Source organism: Protopterus annectens, chromosome 10.part0 (genome assembly GCF_019279795.1).
Source record: "Protopterus annectens isolate FY-2018-M chromosome 10.part0, PAN1.0, whole genome shotgun sequence".
NCBI classification, from domain to species: domain Eukaryota; kingdom Metazoa; phylum Chordata; order Ceratodontiformes; family Protopteridae; genus Protopterus; species Protopterus annectens.
Genome location: NC_056744.1, coordinates 1589025821 through 1589049130, shown reverse-complemented (window position 1 = coordinate 1589049130; position 23310 = coordinate 1589025821). Strand labels below are relative to the sequence as shown.

Sequence of the window (23310 nt, the reverse complement as noted above, 5' to 3'; positions counted from 1 at the left end):
ATCTCACCCTACAGGCAGCCTACATTCCATCACAGCAAAACTGTGTGGCAGGCAAGCTGAGCAGGAGAAGGGAAGACCATCATGAATGGAAACCAGATCAGGAAGTCTTCCAAGATTTGATGCATCTATGGGGAGCTACCCCAGGTAGAACTCTGCCTTCTCTCTAAACAATCAGCTAGCAAGCTTCTACTCCAGGACTCCATGCAAGAAGGACTGGAAGGCAGTTGTCTTTTTTCCTTGGACAGGAATTTTCCTATATGCTTTTCTACTTTTTCCACTAAGATCCAGTAGTTTGAAGATTTATAAGGACTCCCCAAAGATTACTGTGGTAGCTCCCTTCTGGCCCAGGCAACCTTGGTTCCCCCTTCTTTTGGAAAAGGCCAGGGGCAAATACCATAACTTCCTCACAGAATGGAGCTACTCGCACAGTATTAGGGGTGTTTGATACACCCTGACAGCAATTAACTTAATCTTACTGCTTGTACAACAGGGTCTTAATTCTCTTTAGGCAACCGTTTACTGAGGATGTGCAGCAGGTAATAATAGAGGTAAGAAAGCCTGGTTCTAGAAAATCATACATTAGGAAATGAAAAAGGTTTTCTAGTTGATGCCAACAAGAACAGCATCCATTCAGGTCTAGTTGATATCCTTCCATATCACCATTGCAGTATTCTTTACATATGGGATTCCCTGCCAAGGGTAGCCCAACGTCCAGCCAATACACCAACGCCTTAGGAATATACAGACGTACGTCACACTTAATGCTCCCTACTCAAGGCTTAGAGCATAAAGGTGACATATGGATGGTATACTTGGCAGCATACTTCACCACTAGTGTCACAATATTTCTAGTCTGTCCTCCCACTAAGTAGTAGACTGGATCCCAAGCCAAGTGGCTTTGCTGCACTGCCCCTCTATCTTGTCTCCTGTATACAGAGGATGTCTGGCATCCTCCTTACCTTCTGTATCCTGTCAGTGAACCTATATTGAGTGGAGATTAATAGGTTTCGTCTCCAACTTACACCCAATAGAGCTATCCCAGGCAACCCAAGATGAGTAGCTGAACACCAGCCAGCCAGCAGCTTACTGACTCCATGCTGCTGGGCTTCATGGCCGGCACACACTGGCAAAAAGAGGTACCCAGACCCCATCCACCATTACCATGGGTCTCTGGCACTGGTTGGAGTAAACTAGGTCCTCAACCCACTTAATCACTGGCAAATACCCATGCCCATATTTTCCAACAATAGTCAATGTAACTAAATCACAGAGCCAATTTTTACACTACTGAGTAGGTACTTCTGACATAGTGCACAATCTGTGCTCCATGTTCTCCCATCTAGAGGACACCAATGCCAAAACTGGTTGGTCTACAGAACTCTTCCCCCACTCCCTGATAGGAACCATCTAGAATCTGTGCTGCTGCCCTCTACTCCATTCTTGGATGAGTTTAAGCTGGAAACACCTGGCATGTTTTTGAGAAGAGCCCCAGAGAGAGAGAGGGATATCATGTCAACTCCATACAAGAATTAACCAAAGGTTAGGATGGAACTTTGTACTTTGAGCACTGGAGACAAAGACCTTAACCACTATACCAACAGTGTCACGGAGGTTAAATACTACAAAAATCAACCCATATATGAAAAGGTGGCTAGCATTCTAGCTAAAAGACAGAACCCACACATTATGAGGTGCAGGTGGCTCATCAGAAAGTATGAAAGTGGCCACTGGTGTCCCGCAAGGTACAGTGTTCAGACATCTCCTTTTTGGCCATTATTTCTCAGATCTCCAAACAGAGTCAAAACTGCTGGCTAACAACGTTTGCAATTACTTTAAACTTGGAGTTGTTAAGTCACCCAGTTACACCTGAACCTTCCGAAATTAACTCTCCCTAGTAAATTCATGGTGAACTCAAAATGGGCTCAAACTAATGGTTAAAAAGTGCAGTATCACTTTTGGCAGACACCAGTATACACGGCACATCACTACAACATGAAAAAGCAATCAGGAACTTGGGCTGATAATTCCCTCTATTGACCATCATATGACAATGATGGTCAGGAAATCCTTTTGTTTAGCACATCACAAAAATATAAAACAATATAAATAGAAAACGAATAGAAATGAAGGTCTAAAGAGGTAATCATTTCATTATACTCAGCACTGATCAGACCTATTACTGAGTACAATTCCCCCTCTGGGATGTATCTCATTAAACATGATCTCATTAAACATGTCAAACAATCAGAAAGACCCCAAAGACTCCTATCCAAAAAAATTACAGGCCTAAAGTCTGTCAAGAAAAGCTGGAAGCTCTAGCTCTCTATTCAGTGTCTTACAGACTTTTGAGGGGAGATCTCAGTCTCACTTGCCATACCATTAGAGATCTAGTTGTCCTTCACATCCAGTATATCCACAAGTCTGACATCTCCCCAGTACTAGAACCCAGGACCTAGTAGAACACGGAACCTAAATCTTCACCAACAGAAAAAAAAGAGTGGAAGGACAGGTTTATAAATCAGTACCTCACAAACCTCTGGAATAAACGTGCCTATATATTAAGCAGTGCGACTGCCAGTCTTACATTAAACATAACCCAGATTAACTGATCAGTATCCACAAGTTTACTCCAGGATTGACAATTATGGCCCTCCTAGAAAAAAGAAGGATCATAGGAAGTTACTAGGCCAATGGTCCTAGGGCCCTTACAAGCCTATCCAAGTTCCACCTTTACTTCCATGATTAGCACCTATTGCCCCCATCCAAGAGAGACACAGGTGGAACCCACAGTGTGAATTTACAGTTACCTATCCAAACGTCCAGAGTGGATTTGAAGACAGCCAGAGTGCTCTGTTTGACATGAAGTGGGAGTCTGTTCCAAAGGTGTGGTAACTTCTGGGAGACAAATCTGTCCCTAATGTCACATACTAGGTTAAAGTGTTTAGAGAGAGTAATCCGTAAACCATTTGATTTGTGGATATGCAGCATTTGCAATAAAGCAGGATCAGCGATTGTCTTATATGCAAGGCAAAGATCGCCTTTGAGTAGTCTGCATGAAACAGAATAAAGTGACAGCGATTTCAGATGATCCACATAGGACAGATGCTGAAGATGTAGAATTTTCCTTGTGAGGAATCTTTGTGGTCTCTCCAGTTGCTGCAGGCACTTGGAAAAGTACATACCCAAAGGGATACTGTACTCAATTATTGGACTGATGAGGGAAGAGTACATGTAGGTTATACCTTCTTGGAGGCAATGCCCTTACTTATGAGATGAGCAATACAGAATGCCCTTCTTACCATTGTGGAGACATGGTGATCTAAAGTAAGGTTGCTGTTAACCTGTGTGCCCAGGTCTCTCATACTGACTGCATAGTTAGGGTGTAGCCATTGATGTGGTAGTTATCAGGCACATCACTCTTACTGAAAGGGATGATAATGCATTTTTTGCATTGAGTTTAAGGCCATGACTTTGGCACCAAGCATTTGTTTCTGTTAAGACCCTCTTGTAGGATGTTGACATCATTTGGAGATTATACGACCGCTCCTAGTTTGCAGTCATCAGCAAACTTCGTCAGTCACAGACCTTTAGTTTTTGCTTGTACTTTTGGATAAATAGATTCCAAAAAGTAGAGGTCCCAGGACTGATCCTTGTAGAACACTACTGGTTATAGGTCTGCTGTTGGAGGTGGATTCCCCCATTTGGACTATATGTGTTCTATCAGTGAGCCAGTTAGCAACCCAGCTAATGATATAAGGGTTGATACCTAGATGGGTGAGTTTGTCAATGATGCCAGAGTGTTGATACCTAGATGGGCGAGTTTGTCAATGACGCCCGAGTGGGGGGTAGTGTCAAAGGCCTTGGCTAAGTCTAGGGAGGCTGTATGCACAGATTTCCCCTTATCCAGGGCCTTGGTGACTGTCTCGAAGAAGTCCACCAGGTTTAACAGACACAATGTTCCTTTGACAAAACTGAGTAGGTTCAAGTGTTTGGAGATTACCTATATCTTTGTTGATAAGGTCCACGATGATTCACTCCATGGCCTCGTGGCTAGTCAGGCTAATAGGTGTAGCTAGTCATGCTAATAGGTGTACAGCTCCTGGGGTCAGTGGAAGCACCACCTTTGTGCAAAGGAATAACGGTGGTAGTTTTCCATTCAGGTGGGACAAAGCCGATGCTCAGACTATGATTGAAAACAGTACCCAATGGTGCTGTTAATTCTTGTTGGACCCATGTAGGACATAGCCTGGGATGTTATCAGGTCACATAGATGCTATGCTGTGTTTTTGGCCTTACAGAGGGTGTTTACGACTTGTTGTTTAGAGATATAAGGTAGGGGACAGGTGGTAGAGATGTCATGGGGTAAGTGTGGTGGAGACAGGGTAGTAAAGTTTTCACAGAACCTGTCAGCCAACAAGTTAGCTATGTCCACAGGTATCATTAACTACCAGTTCAGCACAAATCTGGGCCTTTCCTTTTAGCTTATGGATGTAACTAAAGAATGACTTATGGTTATCCTTACTTGAGGAAGCTAATTTGGATTCGTAGTTTGCTTTGGAGGACTTCACAAGAAGTCTTATTTGCTTGCTTAAGCTGAGAAGGGAGTGTTTCCAGTTTAGGGCTCACTCCCTCTTACTCAAACAGAAATTTCTTCCTTTTATTGTAAAGTCTGTTAATGGCAGCTGTCCACCAGGTTTACTCTTCTTTGAGGAGCTTGTTTTGGTCCCATCAGGTCAAAGCAGTTATACAGGGGTTTGTATAAAGCATTGGTGTAGAACTCGGCATAGTTGCTAGTTCCATCTGAGGGGGAGGTACAGTAAACTATTTATACAATCCCATAAGAGGTTATAATCTGCTTTGGAGACATTTAGTTTAGTTGCTGCTAGGAGTGCAGTCTCATGGAGGATACTGGCAAGGCATAAATGGTCATAAGACAGTAGCCTTGAAATAGCTATGAGTATATGAAAGTATGAAACTGGAGTATACAAAATCTAAACATTTATATACACAGACAACACTGTATTCCTTATATACGCAATTTTTTGCACATCAGTTTTAGTTTAATATACTGATACTTTCAGCTATGAGAGGCATTTGCAGGTATATGTAACTATAGAAATCATCCTCATTTTACAACAGTGTGTAAAAAATTTCAAAGAATTGTGTGGATTTGTGGGAAAAGTAGTTTAGATTTGAGATGTGCTGCATGGTCAGGTCTAGTTTATTGATAGTGTTTTACTGAAGTCTTAATTTGTAAGTGGGAAAAGACTTTTCTTATAGAAAATGGGGTCAAGTTCCAGAGTTGAAGTTTTTAAGTATAATTAGCTGCAAATTGTGACTTTATTGTAGCTTTGCTCAGGGTTCTCTCTCTGACAGGACTATAGGTTACAGAAAATCTTAGAGGCATGGAGGAAACTTAGGAGTAGCAGATATGGCCTGTGGCTTTGTAAAGTAATCTCAAATTATAAATTTTGGAGGGGGAGGGGACATGTTAAATGTGGCGATTGAATCTTAAATTGTGGACGGTTAGTGTGCGCAGTACTTTTATGTGAAATAATGCTACTGTATTTTGTGTTATGCTGAAGGAGAATTAGAAATTTAGGAAACACGTCTGACTGCACATATAAAATGTTGAATAGTCTGTGTATTGGATTCAATTTGTGGGTATGAGAGAGTATGCATTTTTTTTTTGTAAAAAATGTTAAGGGGACCCAATATGGGGCTTTGTGGAATGCCAGCTGTTACGGGTCGTGGGGTTAAAGTGCTTCATTTGGAAGTACACACCATGTTAAAAGGCTTCAGTAACTAACAAACTAGTCTGTGGTTTTATTGCAGAGAACTAGTTCACTGAAACTTAGTAGTAATATTAAGGGTGTATATAACACCATCAAATGCCTTTGATAAATCTAAAAATGTGGAAGTGGACTTTCACACTCATGTTTTTCTTGTGCATAGCTCATGAAGTAGAATAAAGCAGTTTTTGTACTGTGGAGTGGCCTAAATCCTTGTTTTGTTCTTGAAAGTAATTTGTTCCAAGTTATGTAACTGAGCGATTAGATGCAGTCACACTTTTGTATTTTGGATAGCTAGGACAGAATAACTATTACCATATTAGCAGGTTCTATAGATTTCTTACCTTTATGCAAGGAGATCAGTGCTGAAAACACGGTTTTTAGTCGGTGGTGCAGATGATCAGAGTATATAACAGCTGATATTTATTACATCGATGCCTTGGTTTTTCACTTTTCTTCTTCACATTTTGTGCAATCGTGGAGTTAGTATATTTAATTTCAAAGGGGTATGAGGGGCCAAGTTTTTTTTTGCTTTTCTTGTTGTAACTGTAAAATGTAATCTACTGGTTACTATTTTTTGTTTTTTTTTAATTGCAATTCATGGTAATCGCTGATGAGTTTGTTTGATGTTTTGTGTTCTTTATATAGTTATACGATTGCTTCCTGAATTAGATACCATGGACTCTTGCATGGGATGGTACACCTAAACTGATTTAGCATATGCAATGGGTCCTGCTTCGAAGTAAAGATATTCTGATGGTAGCTGTTCAGCTGCTAGGGAAGCAGTTTTACGTTTTTGTAGAAAATAGTCTTGGTAAGTGTTGTACTACAGAAGTTAGTTGTACCGTTGCATGTGCTAGTTATTGTACTGCCAAAGCAGACGGTGCAAAATTGGTGTTACAAATGCAAAGCATGATACCCCAGTAAGAGGACACACTGTCACATTCCTCAGGCTTGCAAGTTCCCCTGATCAGCATTAAAGTCCCAGGTGCAGTAAATTGCAGCAATCCAAATGCAAAGCAGCTAAAGCTAGCACAGCTGTACAACAATCCCCCAATAGCAAGAGATGTTTTATTTTTCGTACTTTGTGTAGAAAAGGTTTACTAACATGCTTTCCAGCTCTTGTCTAAGATATGTTCCACCTCTCTAGTTAGCTACAGCTAGGGTTAATAAACACATCATGAATACTGTTAAGCACAATGCAGAGACTAAAAGCATGGTATTTATAGTGATAAACTGCATTTTTCTAGTTATATTGCTTTGATAGGTTTACACATGTTAGCTGTCATGATTAATTTCCAGAACATACAATACGTAAATTCATATAACATAAAATGCATAAATTCATAAACATAAATGAATGAAAAATCGATTGTTATTGTTCAAGAATCTGAGCTTGAGGGTTTTGATGACAAAATGTTGAAGACTTTAGTCTAAGAAGACTTGCTCAGCATATACAAAAAATGTGCTATTACTCTCTGTGGTCACTACTATGGTAATCAGATGGCAGGATCGGTTTTTAACAGTCAGCTCTATCAGAACATTATAGCAAAAATAGATGCATTTTGATTTCAGCTTTTGTTATACATAACATAAGCCAGAAAATAAATGCAAACTGAAAGAGAATGTATCTATTTAGATCTTGCCTCAGATATTTCTTGTTTATCTCAAAGATATTTACAGCCAGGATTCAGAGAAATACTCTTAGGTTCACAGGATCCTAGTATATTACTAGGTGACCAGTCTGTAAACCATCAGAAGCCTGTACTCAAAAAACTTCCTCACAGCCTCAAGGAGAATAAAGAAAGTTAGGCCGGAGAAGAATTCGATGCTGCCCATTCAATTACAGTATCTAGGTTTCCTATGAAGGTGGTAATAGTGCTATTCTCCATGACGTGTAGTACGTTTGTTCCAGAGGGGGAGGACACACTATGGGGTGGACAAAGCCATTCTAACATTAAACAGGATATGTTAATTCAACCATCAAAAGGGAAACTGGCTAGGGTTAAAACAGCCCAGAAGGCTTTTTTTTAGGCAATGCTAAACTGAAAATACTTCCAACATAGCAAACCAAAACCAAGAAAATCTAAAAGGTATTATTGCTCAATGCTAGGAGTCTAAACAAAAAACTCCACTCCCTAGAAGCTCTCTTTATCCTAGAGAATGCGGACATCTGTGTGGTCACTGAGATATGACTTAAAGTCATGGAAAACACACCAACAGTGCAAAGTTATAATGCCTTACACACATTTAGGCCATCTACTTCACAGGCAGGGACTAAAGGTGGAGGTGTCTCTATTTACATCAAAAATAAATATACTTCAAGGCTGGTCAAACAGGACAATGCACTTCAGCTGCTTCATGTTCAAATCTATGACCCAGGAAACCCATAACATGTATTTAAACTTATTAGAAACACTAACTATCCAATCCAATACCATATTCATGGGTGACTTTAATTACCTCACTTAACTTGGAATCCAATACGACACCAAATGTACATGCACAGAGATTTCTGGAGTTTGTAAACACAAACTCCCTGGACCAGGCAGTCTACACCAACCAGGGGTGCAACATACTGGATTTGGTCCTCACTAATATGTGAAAGTGCTACGCACTCCCTATTGTAATGCCTTCCATGGTAAGGTCAGACCACAAAAATGGTCTCCTTTGAAGTAAAAATAAAACCTGGCCTCCAGCTAAACCTAGAATATTCAGGAACTATTCTAAGGCTAACCTCCTGCTATTAAGTGAGAACCTGGCAACATTTCAAGTCCCCCAAAACCATGAGAATGCTGCTGCCTATGCAGAACTGTTCACAGAAACCCTGTATAAGCATGTTAACAGCTGCATACAGGCAGCTGTAGCCACCAGGAAGAAATACAGAACAAACTCAAAAAACAAGCCACCCTGGTGGAATCATGAAATCAATAGGCTGTATAACAGAAGGAAGAAAATCATGGCAAAAATTAGGAGGTGCAGCACTCAGCAGGATAAAATCACACTCAAACTAAACAAACAACTCAGAGGACAAAAAGTCTACCAAAGCCAAACTTTAGGTAAGTTTGGCCTCCTATGCTAAGGACAACCACAAAGCATTCTTTAGCTATGCCCACAACCTCAAAAGCAATGTGCAATTGTGTGCAGAGCTCATTATAAATGGAGCCACCTATACTGAGTCAGAAGATGTAGCAAACCTCCTGTCGGATAAATTTAGCTCCAGCATTACTCCTCTCCCCCAACCTTCTCTCAAGAAATATCATCAAATATAACTTCATCTTACTATCACTAGGGAACAGGTCCTTAATGCTGTCAAAGACCAAGAACACTGCATGAATGGGCCCAGACAATATCTCAGGATGCTTTCTATCATGAAACTTGACCTATCAGGGCCTCTGGAATTACTATTTAACTGTAGCCTCCAAACAGGCTTCATGCCTCATGAATGGAGAAAGGCAACATTCACTACTCTGCCCAAAGGTGGGTCATCTACAGACCCACAAGTATCTCTAGTCTTACATGTAAAGCCATGAAAAGAATTATGGAGATGATCAACAGAGATATAGTAAACCTGCAGACACTGGACCCAACCCAGTTTGGTTTTGTCAATGGCAGATCATACCTACTCCAATCTGGTGGACTTCTTTGAGAAGGTCATCAAAGCAATGGATGAGGGCAAAATGCTTCACACTGCCTACCTTGACCTGGCCAAGACATGTGACAATACCCCACTTGGGCATTGTTGAGAAACTCATGAGGTTAGGTACAAACCTGTATGTCACCCTGTGGATAGCCAACTGGCTCACAGACAGGACCCAGGAAGTAAGAACTGGGGATTCCACAGTTAAAAAGAAGCCAGTCACAAGTGGAGTCCCTCAGGGATCAGTCCTTGGACTGCTCCTTTTTGGCATTTACTTCTCAGAAGTCAAGGAAAATGTCAAGTGGTCTCTGGCTGACTACATTTGCAGATGACTGTAAATTAGGAGCGGTCATTGAATCTCACACTCACAAATATTCTCCAGGAGGGGCTGACACAGTCAAACAACTGGTGTCAGAGCCATGGACTAAAACTAAATGCAGAGAAATGCTTAATAGTATCCTTTGAGAAATTACCCATCCTTGGTAACTATCATATTGACAACACACTACGTAGAGTTGACCCAGTAGCCTGTGACGTAGGGACACACACAGATGGTCAGAGGCTAGATTACTATCACTTGTCTACAGTGGTGAGGAAATCATTCTATGTTGCACAACTTATAAACAAAGGTATGGCATCTAAGTCCAAAGGAGTCATTTGGCATTCATCAGACCCATCATTTGAGTACAATGCCCCCTTTGGTATGTACCTAACTAGGCATATCCAACAACTGGAATGCCACCAGAGGTTCCTCACTAAAAGAAAAATGGGTGAAAATAAAATGTCCTAAGCAGACTGCCTCAAGGCCCTATCCCTGTATTCGGTCTCCTAAACAGATTTGAGGGGAGATATCTGCCTGGCATACAGGGCATTATCAGATCCCACACTGATGGGCTTCTTGCATATCCACAAAACAAACAGCACCAGAATTACCCATTCTAAAGATTTAAACCTTACCTGTGATATAAATAGGACCTGCTGGAGAGATAGGTATGTATCCCAGAGATTACCCCATCTATGGAACAGACTCCCCATCCATGTGAAGCAGTGTTCCTCCCTACCCAGTTCAAGTGCAACTTGGACAACTGGATGGGAAAATGGAAATTCATCCCTGGTTTGGCACCTATGTCTCTAATAGACACAGGTAACCTGTAAATGGTTCTTCTGCCAGGTCCATGCTTACACTTATCATGGGTATCAGAACTTGTCAGAGATTTGGATGCATAGCTAGGCTTAAAAAGGCCCCTGTGGTTGTTAGCCTAGTAAACACCTATGAACCTATAATTTGGTATTCATTTTGTGGTATGCAGCCTCTGAACTCCTGCTGTCAGTAAGAATGTTTCAGACAGTAGCAAGTCCGCTCCTGCTGTCAGAATGTTCTTGATGGTATTGGGTCTCCCAGCCCCTGCTGTCATGATGTTCCCAGGGGTATCCTATGAACCTATAATTTGTATTCATTTTGTGGTATGCAGCCTCTGAACTCCTGCTGTCAGTAAGAATGTTTCAGACAGTAGCAAGTCAGCTCCTGCTGTCAGAATGTTCTTGATGGTATTGGGTCTCCCATCCCCTGCTGTCAGTCTAGATGTTCCCGGGGGTATCTGGCATCTCCGATTCTGCTTTCAGTCTAAAGGTCCCAGGTGGTATTAGATCTCTGAGCTCCAGCTGTCAGTCAGGATATTCCTGGTGTATTAGGCCTCTCACCCCTTACTGTCAAACAGATGTTCCTGAACGTATTAGGTCTTGGTGTCCCTTAATCAGGACACTCCTGATGGTATTATGTCTGTGAGCCCCTGTTGTCAAATAGGATTTTCATAAACACATTAAGTTCCTGAGCCCCTCAATCAGAGTATTAATGGTGGTATGTCTCTGAGCTCCTGCTGTCAGACAGGATATATCTGGTGGTATCAGGCAGACCATCAAACAACCCAGGAAACTACAGACCTATCAGTCTAACAAGCCTAATATGCAGAGCCATGGACAAAAACCATAGAAATGATAAAAAAGGACAATGGCAACCTACAACACTGGACCCATACCAATTTGGCTTTAAGGGAAGGTCTTGTCTACTTAACCTAACTAATTTTGCATATACCTGCACGCTAGGAGTAGTCAATGAATTCCCCAAATAACTTAGCCATCCTGAAGGGAGGTTTGCCCCAATAAATAACTGGTGCCAAAAATATGGACAAACTTAAAAAAAAAAAAAAAAAAAAAAAAAATTACTGTCAACTACCACACTGACAATATGCCCCTAAGAGTTGACCCTATTGTTTAGGATTTGGGAACTTATGCAGGTAGTGACCTAACGTCTGACCAACGTGTCTATTGTTGTAAAAAAGCCCTTCTACATTGCACAGCTTATAAACAAAGGGATTCTTATCTAGATCTAGGGATGTCATTATCCCTCTATACTCAGCCCTCATTAGGCCAATCATTGAATATAATGCCCCCTTTGGCGTGTATCTGTTCAGACACATGCAACAATGGCAATGCCCACAGAAAAACCTTACTAAAAGGATACCAGGCCTAAACAACACATCCCACACAGACCAATTCAAAGCCCTACCTCTGTACTTGGTATCCTACAGACTGCTCAGAGGTGACGTGGCTGGCATACAGTGCATCCTCTGACCCATTACTGATGGATTTACTGCACAATTAGCAAGTCAAATGGCATCAGAATTACTCTGTCTAGGGATATAAAGCTCTTCTGCTTTGAAGGCACAGGTATATTTTGCAGGGGATACTGCTGCTCTGGAACAGACTCCCCATCTATATAAAACAAAGTTCATTCCTGTCCATATGCAAGTGCAACTTGGATCTATGGATGAAAAAGAGAAAATTTACCCCATGACTGTCTGCTGAAATACTAATGGACAGAAGCAGCGCCTAAATGCTTTATTCTGTGCATAGCTCCTATCATCAAATTATCTATGGTATGATCACATTTAGTCTTATTGGGGTAATCTATAATTATCGACCATGAGGTGGGAAAGGCGGGTCTATATTAGAAGAACAAAAGATGTAAACCATGAACACTGACAACATCGAAAAGACCAGACCTCGAATGTGGGTGGCTGTGCCCCATATTTTATATATATATATATATATATATATATATATGAAATAAATCGACAGTTCGAAATCCAGACACCGAAAACACCATGCGAAATGAGCACGACTGTATAAGTATGCAATAGTGACAGACTTTAGGGTTAGGGTGCGGGTAAGGCAAGTGTGCAATAGTGACGGACTTTAGGAATTTGTTTTGTTGACTGTCAGGCTTGTCGTTTGTCGGGCATGTGAACGTTCGTGTTTTTGAACTTTGGGTTTTGTGGTGTTGGTGATGGTAGATTATATATATATATATATATATATATAATTACATACATACACACACACACACACACACACACACACACACACACACACACACACACACACACACACACACACACACACACACACACACACACACACACACACACACACACAACTCACAGATCGCACTACAGTGAGGAAAGAGCAAATATTCCAGTCTTCACTGTACTGCGATCTGACAAAATGCACTTCAAGGTCCGGTCTTTTTAACGTCGTCGGTGCTGGTGGTTTACATCTTTCGTTCTTCTAATATAGATGCAGGTAAGGCCAGTCTCTAACCAAACAGAATATGTTAATTTGAGCACAAAAAGGGAAACTGACCAGGCTTAAAATGGTCTACAAGGGCAGTAAGTCTATGAACCTATATCCTCAGGAAGAGCCTGGAGGCACAACCAAGAATACCCTCTCATCACAGCTCCAGATGCAGCAGCCCTACAGGAAGCATTGGCAGCATCACAGTTGCATTTAATAGAATGAAGAGCCAATTGAAAAACAGAACTTAAAGAAAAATCACAAAAGTCTTTGCCTAAGACTCTGGCATATCAGTCAGAATGCCTGCGAGCTTAGAAAAAGAGCCAGAACATACCTAGGCATATGGGTCTGGTATTTAAATAACCCTATAATCTAAGGTAGCAAAGGTACACTTTTTTCCTTACCTTTCAATAGCAAGGCTGTCCTTATCAGAAAGGACAAGCTAAGAGGAGGACAGAAACTTAGATAGTTTATCAGTAGCTACAGTAGCTACAGAAATAACACTATACAAAAAAAAATTGAGTTTCAGGAACTTTATAGAAAATGCCAAGCTTCTCAGGGTCAGGAAGCTGGGAATCAGAGGCCTGAAAAGTCAAAGAGAAAGTGTTCAGAAAGGCATCTAAAAAACTGGATGAACTGCAGAAGGCCTAGGAGAATCCATCTGTAAGAGTTCATAGTGCCTCTTTTGAATGTCAGACACCTGGGAACAATCATATGAACTACAGTATCTCCAAAGGACAATTCCTCCCATAGGAGAAACAGGAGAAAGTGGATCTGTAGCCACAGGGGCCACATGGCTGGTCTTGGAACATCAGCTTTAACAAATCTAGGCGGTAACAGACACCTCTCCCCAAACAAGAATTTGGGGACTCCTCCTTGGCCCCTCTAATATAATCAGCTGTGGCTCCCCCTAAACAGATGTAGGCACAGCCTCAGCAGATGTGCAGTTAGGCAGCCCCATGTCAGCCTCCAACTGGGTAACAAAACAGGAAGCTGACTAACGGTTCTTGGGTTCTGTGGCTAAATGTTGGAACAGGTGGATTCAAAGTGTATGGTACCCTGAGCTAAGTGTTTGACGCTGGTTCTTCAAGTAAACAGAAAGGAATAAAAAACTGCAACAGTCTTAGGGAAAAATGCCTGACAAATCTTACACCAAGCATGGTCATGTATAGTACTCAAACAAAAAGACACTGCTTGTGTCTATCTTTATGGGGAATCTGCCTCCCACACTTACATTTCCCCTTCCTGGATGGCATGGAAAAGGTAAACCAAAGGGAAAAGAAAAGGAAGGAAGAAACTCTAATATGGCACTGAGGATTAGGTGCTTATACATCACATATGTACTCATTGAACGTAGAACATAAGTCTAACGCATGACACCTATAGGCTGCAAAGGCTTTGTTATTCTGGCCAGACGTTTGGCTATCCTCAGCAGGATATCCCAGCTGAAAATACATCAACACTGATGAGGAAGGACATTGTAAGTTCTATTTGGTTTATAATGCTGGATTATGAATTCAAGTGCAGGGCATCTATGTGGATTATATAGTACATTATATTGACTAAAACTTGAGATTGGTGAAGATTGTTAGGTACTTTACTCCATTTTAGCAGTTTTAAGGCTAGGCAGTAGTGAGTGCGGTAGGACAAGATGGTGACAAACTTAGCAATGCTCGAGTTTTGTTTTCTGGAGTGACAGTAGATTTGTAAAGAGTGGGGATGTAAACAGTTTTTGTGACTATTTCTTTGATATTTTTGTGTAAGATATGGTTTGGCAACCAAGCCTGGTGTGACTTTTTGACTATTTGGATGTGGGTACTCAGTTTCATGTTATTGTCTATTATGACCCCCAGAAGTTTAGTGTGAATCATGCAATTAATCTTTGTGTTTGAGGACTTTATGAAAATCTGGTCTATACTTCGAGAATATGATCTAGGGCTAAAGAGCAGTAGCTTGTTCTTTGGGGGTCCACTAGCAGATTTGGATTATATAGCCAGGTTTCAATTGATGTGAAGGACTCTTGGGTTAGTTCTTGCAATTTATGCAAGGCAGGGGCAGAGCAGATTATGGCAGAATCATCAGCATACTGAATCAGGGTTGAATGTTTGACTGCTGTAAGTCCATTATAAACGCATTGTATAACATTGGTGCGAGTATGGATCCCTGCGGTACACCAACTGTAACAAACAGGAAGGAAGAATATTAACTTTGCCTCTTAACAGCTTGGTATCTGTCTGATAAGTAGCTTTTAAACCAAGAAAGAGGGACAGGTGAAGAACAGGCCTAGAGAAGAGAGTTTGTGTGGTTTAGTTAGTTAGTGTGAATGTCTTGGATAAATTAAGAAACACGGAGGAGACGTATTGGTGGAGTTTCTGCTCTTATTGTTGGAGAATTGTAATAAGAATGTGGTAATACTATGCTTGGGTGCAAAGCCAAGTTGTGAAGGAGAAGTTAGTCAATAGTGACATCAGTAATTTACTTTGGATGCCTTTTTGTAGGATTAGAGGAGTAGTATAGTCATTAAATGAGCCTCTTATGAAGGTGGCATTTTATATATATATATATATATATATATATATATATATATATATATATATATATATATATATATATATATAAAATGCACTTTTTCCAGATGATTGGAACATTTGTTGTGATTGGAACATTTGTTGATAGACCCGTTTATTAAAAGCGCTAAGGGGTAGGCAATGGCATAGACAGCTGCTTTTAGATGTTCTGGTGGGAGACCATCTACGGAAAGGCTGGTATTTTTCAGATTGAAAAGCAAATTTTCTCTGTTTACACTCTATCCTTAAAACACGAAAACATTTTTTTTTTTTTTTTTTTTTTAAGAACAGATTACTTTTAGAACAGTAATGTGTTGAGTGAAGGTTGGATTCTTGCACGGTTGTAGTACTGCAGTTACTGTAGTACAGTGATGGATTGTATAAAATGGACTGTTGAAATTTGATGGGGGATGCTAAGGAGATGGGTTTGGTTTTGTGCTGTGGCTAGGTTTTAGTAATCCTGAGACAGATGCCCCAAAGAGTTTAGAATTATTGTGATGAGTTTCCCGAATACATAGGTAGTAATTTATTTTTAAATCAAATTTTATTTTCTACTTGTTTTTATTCCTGAAACACCTAAACTACTCTAGATTATCCCTTTTTCATGCTTGGCAAGATTTTCAGGATTTTCCCCTCTGTGCTACTATTTAGTTTCATGTAAGAGCAAGGAGCTGGGTTCAGTTTTACTTTTTTTTTTTTTTTTTTTTTTTTTTAATTGGTGAGGGCTGTTCATTTGATATAGCAAGGAATGTTGTATTGGAATTCAAATATTTACATCTAACAGTAATGTTTTTTTTTTTAAATGACCATTTGTAAGACTTGAGAGTTTTGTTGAATGAAGTTTTCTACCATGAATTTAGTTAGATTACTTACTAGGTTGAAGTGGTGTTGCCTGGGGATTCAGTTAGCAAACGTGGATATGTGGTTGTTTAGGAAATCAGGTAAGGTATCAGCATTAGAAATATTGACAGGATGAGAAACTATTATCCAGTCTAATAGACTGATGTTGATATAGGCATGTCTGATGTGATGGCTTAACCAGTCTATATTGAAGTCTCCCAAGATACTGGTCTCACATGGTATACTGGTGAATACCCGTGTGGGAAAAGTTCCAGGAAGGGATATAAACAGCAATAACAGAGTGTTGTACTGGTGATGTTTAAGACAGAGGATGAAAATCTCTGCACTGTTAAACTGTGGCTGAGTGCGTTGGTACTGGGTCAAGCTTAGCTGGATGGGGTAAATGACAGTTACTCTACCTGCTTTCTTAGTTATGTGGTCAGTTCTCAGTATGGAATAACCTTGGGGAAGAATTTCTGTGTCCTTGATAGTGGGCTTTAGCTAGGTTTCAGTAACTATAACTATATTGGGGTGTGGTGGGATATGAAAGCACGCAGGTAAGCTATTTTGTTGGCAATACTCCAAGTTTATATGACAATTTTAACACTTTGCGTAGCGACTTCTGGTAAGTTTGATTTCATGTGGTAGTGATTAGGAAGGTGGGAAAAGTTACCTGGTTCTATGCTGGGCCAGGGCATGGATGAATGTCTCTACAGAATTGTAGTGAAGTCAGGAGACAGTGCCCAGAGAATAAATTTTTGGTTTATGGCTTAGTTTTAACTGCTAGTGTGAGAGAGTGAGAGCACGATCGATTGCCCTGTTATTTTACACTCACTAAGCAGCTCTTTTATTGTTTAGCAAGTGTAAAAGTAAATGAGAGTGTGTGAGTGAGTGAGTGTGTGAGAGAGTGTGAGTGCGAGCAATCGAGCACTGGCAGCTGCAGTTGAGGTCTGCATACCTCTCGACCTCTTAGATCAAGATAGCCCATACCTCTCAACTGACAGATTTTTACCTCATATTTTTGGTCTGTTCCTCATACAATTTGTGGTTTTCTGGCAAAACACCAGGATGATCTGTAGTTTGAAGTCAGAAAGTAATGAAATATGTTTGAGTTTCAGATTTCATATCTTTCATAAAATGCATGCTAACACAAACCCTCTTATTTTTATAACTTTCTAAGTTTATAGGAACATTCTCCCCCCATTATGTCTGGCTTTGTTTAGATTTCTTACACTAAGAGGTTGAGACATATGAGAAAGCATAAAGTAAAAGGGGGAACAAAGGCTCAAAATAGGGACAGATTTTAAATACTGACAAAGTTTCTGTAATGATAGGGTTTGTGAGAGCATGCATTTTCTGAAGTGCATGTGTGTATGTGTGAGTGAGCGAGACTGAGCAACCACCAGCAGCAGTAATAAAGAGGTTTGCATACCTCTCTGCCTCATTGCTCAAAAAATCTACATGAAGCCTAAAATAAATGGGAACAAAGGCTGAAAAATAACTTTTAAATATTGTGCTTATAAAATTAGAAAGTTGTTTAAGTAACATTTGTATTGGTGTGAATTTTCTGAAGAAAATAAAGTCAGAAACTCAAATGCATGTCATTATTTAGTGACTTTAATCCCCAATGTCTGGAAGCAAATCACACATTTTAGGAGTAAGGGACCAAAACAGAAGTAAATATATGGATATTTTTAAGAGGTTATATTTTAGATGTAAAATACTTTCTCCAACGCCATTTACATACACTACAGCAAATATGAAACATTTTGCATAAAAAAATATATAAAAATATATAATAATTAAAACACAACAATTTATCATACAGCCCATTCTCAAAGTACAACCTGCAGCATCGGGCCTCATACACCCCTGGGCTGGTGTGCTTTACACAGAAACACACACCTTGTTAGGCATTATTGCTTGTGTAACAGTAGGTGTAGAGAAGTTAGTGCTGGGGCTGTTAGAGGTAAGGTTAGGTACATAGTTAGTATGCAGAGGTTTGTGATAAGTAAGCACTAAGAAACTGTACTAGGTGTAAGAGCATGTTGTCATGAGAGTGGCTTTAAAGATGTTAGCTTAGAATAGAGTAGGCAAAGGGACTGATATAGGTAGATTATGTCACGGTTTTAGGTCTATGATCCCCACTATCAGTCAGGATTTTTCTGGTAATATTAGGTCAGGATGTTACTGGTTGTATTAGGTCTCTCTGCCCCGGATGTCAATTAGGATGTTCTTGGAGGTATAAGTTTTCTAAGCCCCTCAATGAGGATGTTCCTGGATGTATTAGTTATCTCTGCCCCAAAAATCAGGATGTTTCTGGTGGCACTAGGTCTCTCAGCCCCACGCTGTCAGTCCGGATATTCCTGGCAGTATTGGGTCATATATCACCAAATTACAAATGTCACAAGAAGACATTTCAGCCTTATCTGAGGATTCTTTGTGACTATTTTGAGAGGTCCTTGGAACAGGAATATTTATCACGTCTGTCCCTAATCAAGGAACTGAAATGACTGATTATGTTGGCTATTCAAGTACAGGTGCCAATGACAGAAGCATCGGACTTATGTGGATGTGCATATCTGAAGGCCCTGGCAGTTCAGAGAACAGAATCTCCTGCTCAAATGTCAACCTAAAAAAATGGTAATGGCCAATTAATATAGTTCAACTTAGCAGGAAAAAGCTCTGACTACAGCCGAGCTGACGTGGATTCAATTAGTGACTTAGACAAGTGATGGAGAGGCAGGGGATGGTATTACTATCCTGGGTGGGAGAGTGGTTCTGCAGTTGTCTCCTATACATTATCCCAGGGGGGAGGTAAAGACATAGCTCAACTGCTGTATAGAGGCAGGGAGAAATTCAAAAATCCCCATTGCACACCCGCCCCTAGGACATTACCATAGGACCATAAGGGAGTAGGGAGTAATGGGGTGAGTAAAAAAAAAAAAAAAAAAAAAACACAAACACACCCTTCCCAGCAGATGCTGACAACCAGACCCCAGAATGCCCTTAAGGTCCATGCTGGCCCTAGCCCTATCAGAAGAAGTCTGGAGGAAGGGGTCCTACCAGCTATGTGGCTTTTAGTCGGGAAGGTTTTATTTGCTAACTGAGAAGCAATGCAATGGTATGACACCCACAGGTTTATAAAACATTAAATACACTGAATTTCTGAAGCCAAATTTGATCTTTGATGCAGCCACTGACCAAGGAATGTAAGAGGGAGCCTCTACCTAGTTTTTCAATGCACAGTCTGGTACTTTACCTAAAGACTCAAACTAGGAATGCAGAGATGACATTATCCAACACCATAAGGGCAGAATGAGTCATCAACATCTTGGTAGATTAGATACCATCCCATCTCCTGTGGTTTCTTTGCATTACATCATTTCTAATTTGTTTTATGTTGTTGGTCATGGTGTGGAGTGTGTACATGTAATACGCAGAGATGGAAATTCAGCTGTTAGCCAGTTCTGTTGAGGAATTCAAGTCCATAACTTATCTTCTGAAAGATGAGAGTTGCCATATATGCCTTCACCGGCACGAGACACCTGGGTATATCAGTGTGGCCAGGTAAAAGTATACAGGAGTATCCCACTATCACCACCGTGACCATCTTCTACATATTCTATACCTTCTGTGGATAGTGTGTTCATGGCCTGCACTCTTAACTTATTATCCATTCATGCCTGCTTACAACCCAAATATTTTGCTAGCACTTAAATTTTAAAGACACATATGCACACACATACATAAAGATGTGTACCACACACACACACACACACACACACACACACACACACACACACATTTTACAAAGAGCTGGGGACAGAATATGTGTTGTGTTTGACCCATGTCTTATTTTTAATGAATATGCTTTTCATGTCTGGTAACAGTAGTATTTTTATAGTGTGTGTGTGTGTGTGTGTGTTTGTGTGTGTGTACCTGAAAAAAAAATCTTTGAATAGAAATATTAGCATATTGTCCATCTGGAATTACTGCTGAAGTGTAAGACAGACTGATTTTATTATGGCTCGTTACGTATGGGACCAGCGGTAGAACCAGTCACACACTATTTCCTTCTTGCATGGAATTTATGTTCAGTAACCTTTTTTTTCCTTTTTTTTCTTAATGGAGTTTGGCTGACAGACCTAAAGAAAATGGAGGTTGTGCTATGCCTTTCTGATTGCGGGCAGGCTAACCCAGACTTCAGATATGCAGTATACTGTCTGGGAAGTGTCTCAGTATTGCCTTCTACAGGGCAGCTTTAATCCAAACAGGTTACTGGTCATTCCACCACATTCAGGTGAATCTCTCATATAACCCAAACGTTCTTTAATGATGCAGTACGGTCCATCTTTTAGGCAAAAATAAAGTTTTATTTATGAGAGTTGCTTAGGTGACCCTATATAATTTTTTTTTCGTGTTAGCAGGCTACACTGATTTGTCTAGCTGCATCCAAACTGAGAACATTCTATCCATCGGAACCACCATATCAACATTTGCCGGATATAAAACCATTAGTATAAAAAAAAAAAAAACACCTAGTCATCCAATAAGATATGAACCACTACCAAAATTCAGCAACATATTATGCACCCATATGGAATGAGGGGTTTAATGTGCCAACTACTTCCAAAATAAACAAGTACAACTTCAAACAGGCTTACTCACCATGTCCACTTCTCTGTAAAGTATGGCCAAGCCGATACATTCTCTTCAACATCAACTCCAACTTCCTTCACATACTCCAACACTTTGGGGAGGGTCTCAAGAAGACCTGACCCCCATTCTATCAGTGGCTTCCTTTGAACAGAATATGCTACAAAAAGGGCAGAGGCCAGAGAACCCAGAAATCCTGCAATAAAAGACAGGTGTAAGAGTCGGCATATTATACATACAGTGGCAAATACACATACTCTTAACTTGACTCAACAGAAATCAGAGGCTATGGGTCTAAATCTCAGCAACCCATATGCATTCACTTAGTGTACATTTCATGTATGGTTTGTTGATCTCATCTGCACCAAGTGTGATGAAGCTACTGTAGATATAAGTTGTACATTTCACTAACCATGCACTAGTGTTACAAAACAAGCTGGAGGCAGAACACTGACAATGCTACACAGCCAAGTTTTACATACTTTAGTATCTTGGAAGAATAAACTTTGAAAATGCACAATGTCATTACCTAAGCTCCATAGAAAATCCAAACTAGAATAAATGTATCACCTATAGAACAATGATCTGATAGGAAACAACACGTACTAACTATATAAAAATAGCAGCGTTAACTACTAAGCCCCCACATCTCAAAGTGTTTCAAGTAAGTCTGCACTTGAAGACCAGTAAAAACTTTTCTAGAGAGTGAAGAACTGTTATCAGACTTAGCCTATTTAAAATTGCACCATTTGATTTAGTCATTACTGGATACACCTTTGCAAACATGTTAGACTGGAGAGCAGGGACCACCGTATGCAACAACATCAGCAAATGTGTTTGATGAGGCCATGTCTCCAGTCTTCAGGAATTAATACCTTAAGTCTACTTTACCTCCAAATATACTCCCGCCATCTTTGCTCTAACTCTGCTGTCCCATAACAGCTTGCACTCTGTTTTAAATTTGATTGTCAGAATCTTTTTTTTTTTTATTTCAGACATTCTGTACATAGTTAATAACTATGCCTTTCATTACTGTTAATATTTATACATACTGTCTCTGATTTTATTTTGTGCACACTTTGTAATTAGTATTTCTAACTTAATAATAGTCGTCATAATTAGTATTTCTGTTTAAGCTTACAGACTCTGTATAAGTGTACTATTGTTTGTATTCTATACTGTCTACTGTATTACACTAATTATAATTATTGTAAGCTTTGTTACTGCTTGTGGAGCTTTTCTCCACAGGCCTCCACTGAAAACGAGCTTTTGGCCAGTCGGACATAACCTGGTTAACAAATGTAATCAATAAGTGGAAACTAAAGCACTTTTACTTACCTGTAGGGTGATTATGTGTCATTCTTCCACTCTCCACACCGACTTTAATCAACTCCTTCAACTGCTCAGGTCGGGGATACCTGCAATAAATGGATAAACATTAATGGCATTATCCCCATAGAACAGCCAGTAACAGTCAGGTCAAGGATGTACTTTGCAATGGATCAACACAGTCTCTCTGGTTTACTAGACATTATAGCTCAGTGGTGGTTCATAGTTCCAGGGTTCATGACCAATCTTGAACTTTAGTCTTGGTCCCTCTGGAGTTCACATATTTTCCCCATTTATCTATGGAGTTTCTCTGTGTACTGTTTCTTTTTACTTTCCTGAAATATGCATAATGATTAGAGACGTAATGCACGTATATACTACATTTACCCTTTCTCATAGGTGTCAGATCATGCCTTATAAGGTTTCAAGACAAAGCACTTCACTTCTGGCTTAAGAAATGAATACATTAAAATTAAACTGTTTCAGATAGGTCCTGTCACTAATAAACTGCCTTGGTTTTGCCAAGGAAGTTTTGTGGTTTGTTACTTCCCTGGATGGTGGTGGTTTCTTGTACTGACTGAGTGTAACTTATTTTGCACAGCTTGTCCTTCTAAATGAAACAGACAAAGTTGTGACCACTCATGGAAATTAGTGTGAAGTTAAAAAAGTGGTGTGTTTCAGTATTATGTCCTTCTTAGCAACTGTAATCTAAGCAACAGAGTTCCCATAAATCTAAAACCCTATGCCCCAACCCTTAAACTGTACAAACAATAAAACCCTGGGGACATGTTATGGTGACAGTCGAGCATCAAGAAGGAGAGCTCTAATATTAGCAACCAGGAATTAAAAT

General features: G+C 40.1%; 1 protein-coding gene across 1 annotated transcript in view; it reads right to left on the bottom strand.

Annotated features, from left to right (window-relative positions):
• LOC122813759 (protein ADP-ribosylarginine hydrolase-like) overlaps positions 1-23310 on the bottom strand; it is a 111253-nt gene that overhangs the window by 6545 nt on the left and 81398 nt on the right. Inside the window, exons 5-6 of the mRNA XM_044086244.1 lie at positions 22470-22549; positions 21144-21327 (exon numbers count right to left, since the gene is read on the bottom strand). Of these exons, the coding sequence (XP_043942179.1) occupies positions 21144-21327; positions 22470-22549 (264 nt within the window). The remainder of the gene's footprint in view (positions 1-21143; positions 21328-22469; positions 22550-23310) is intronic.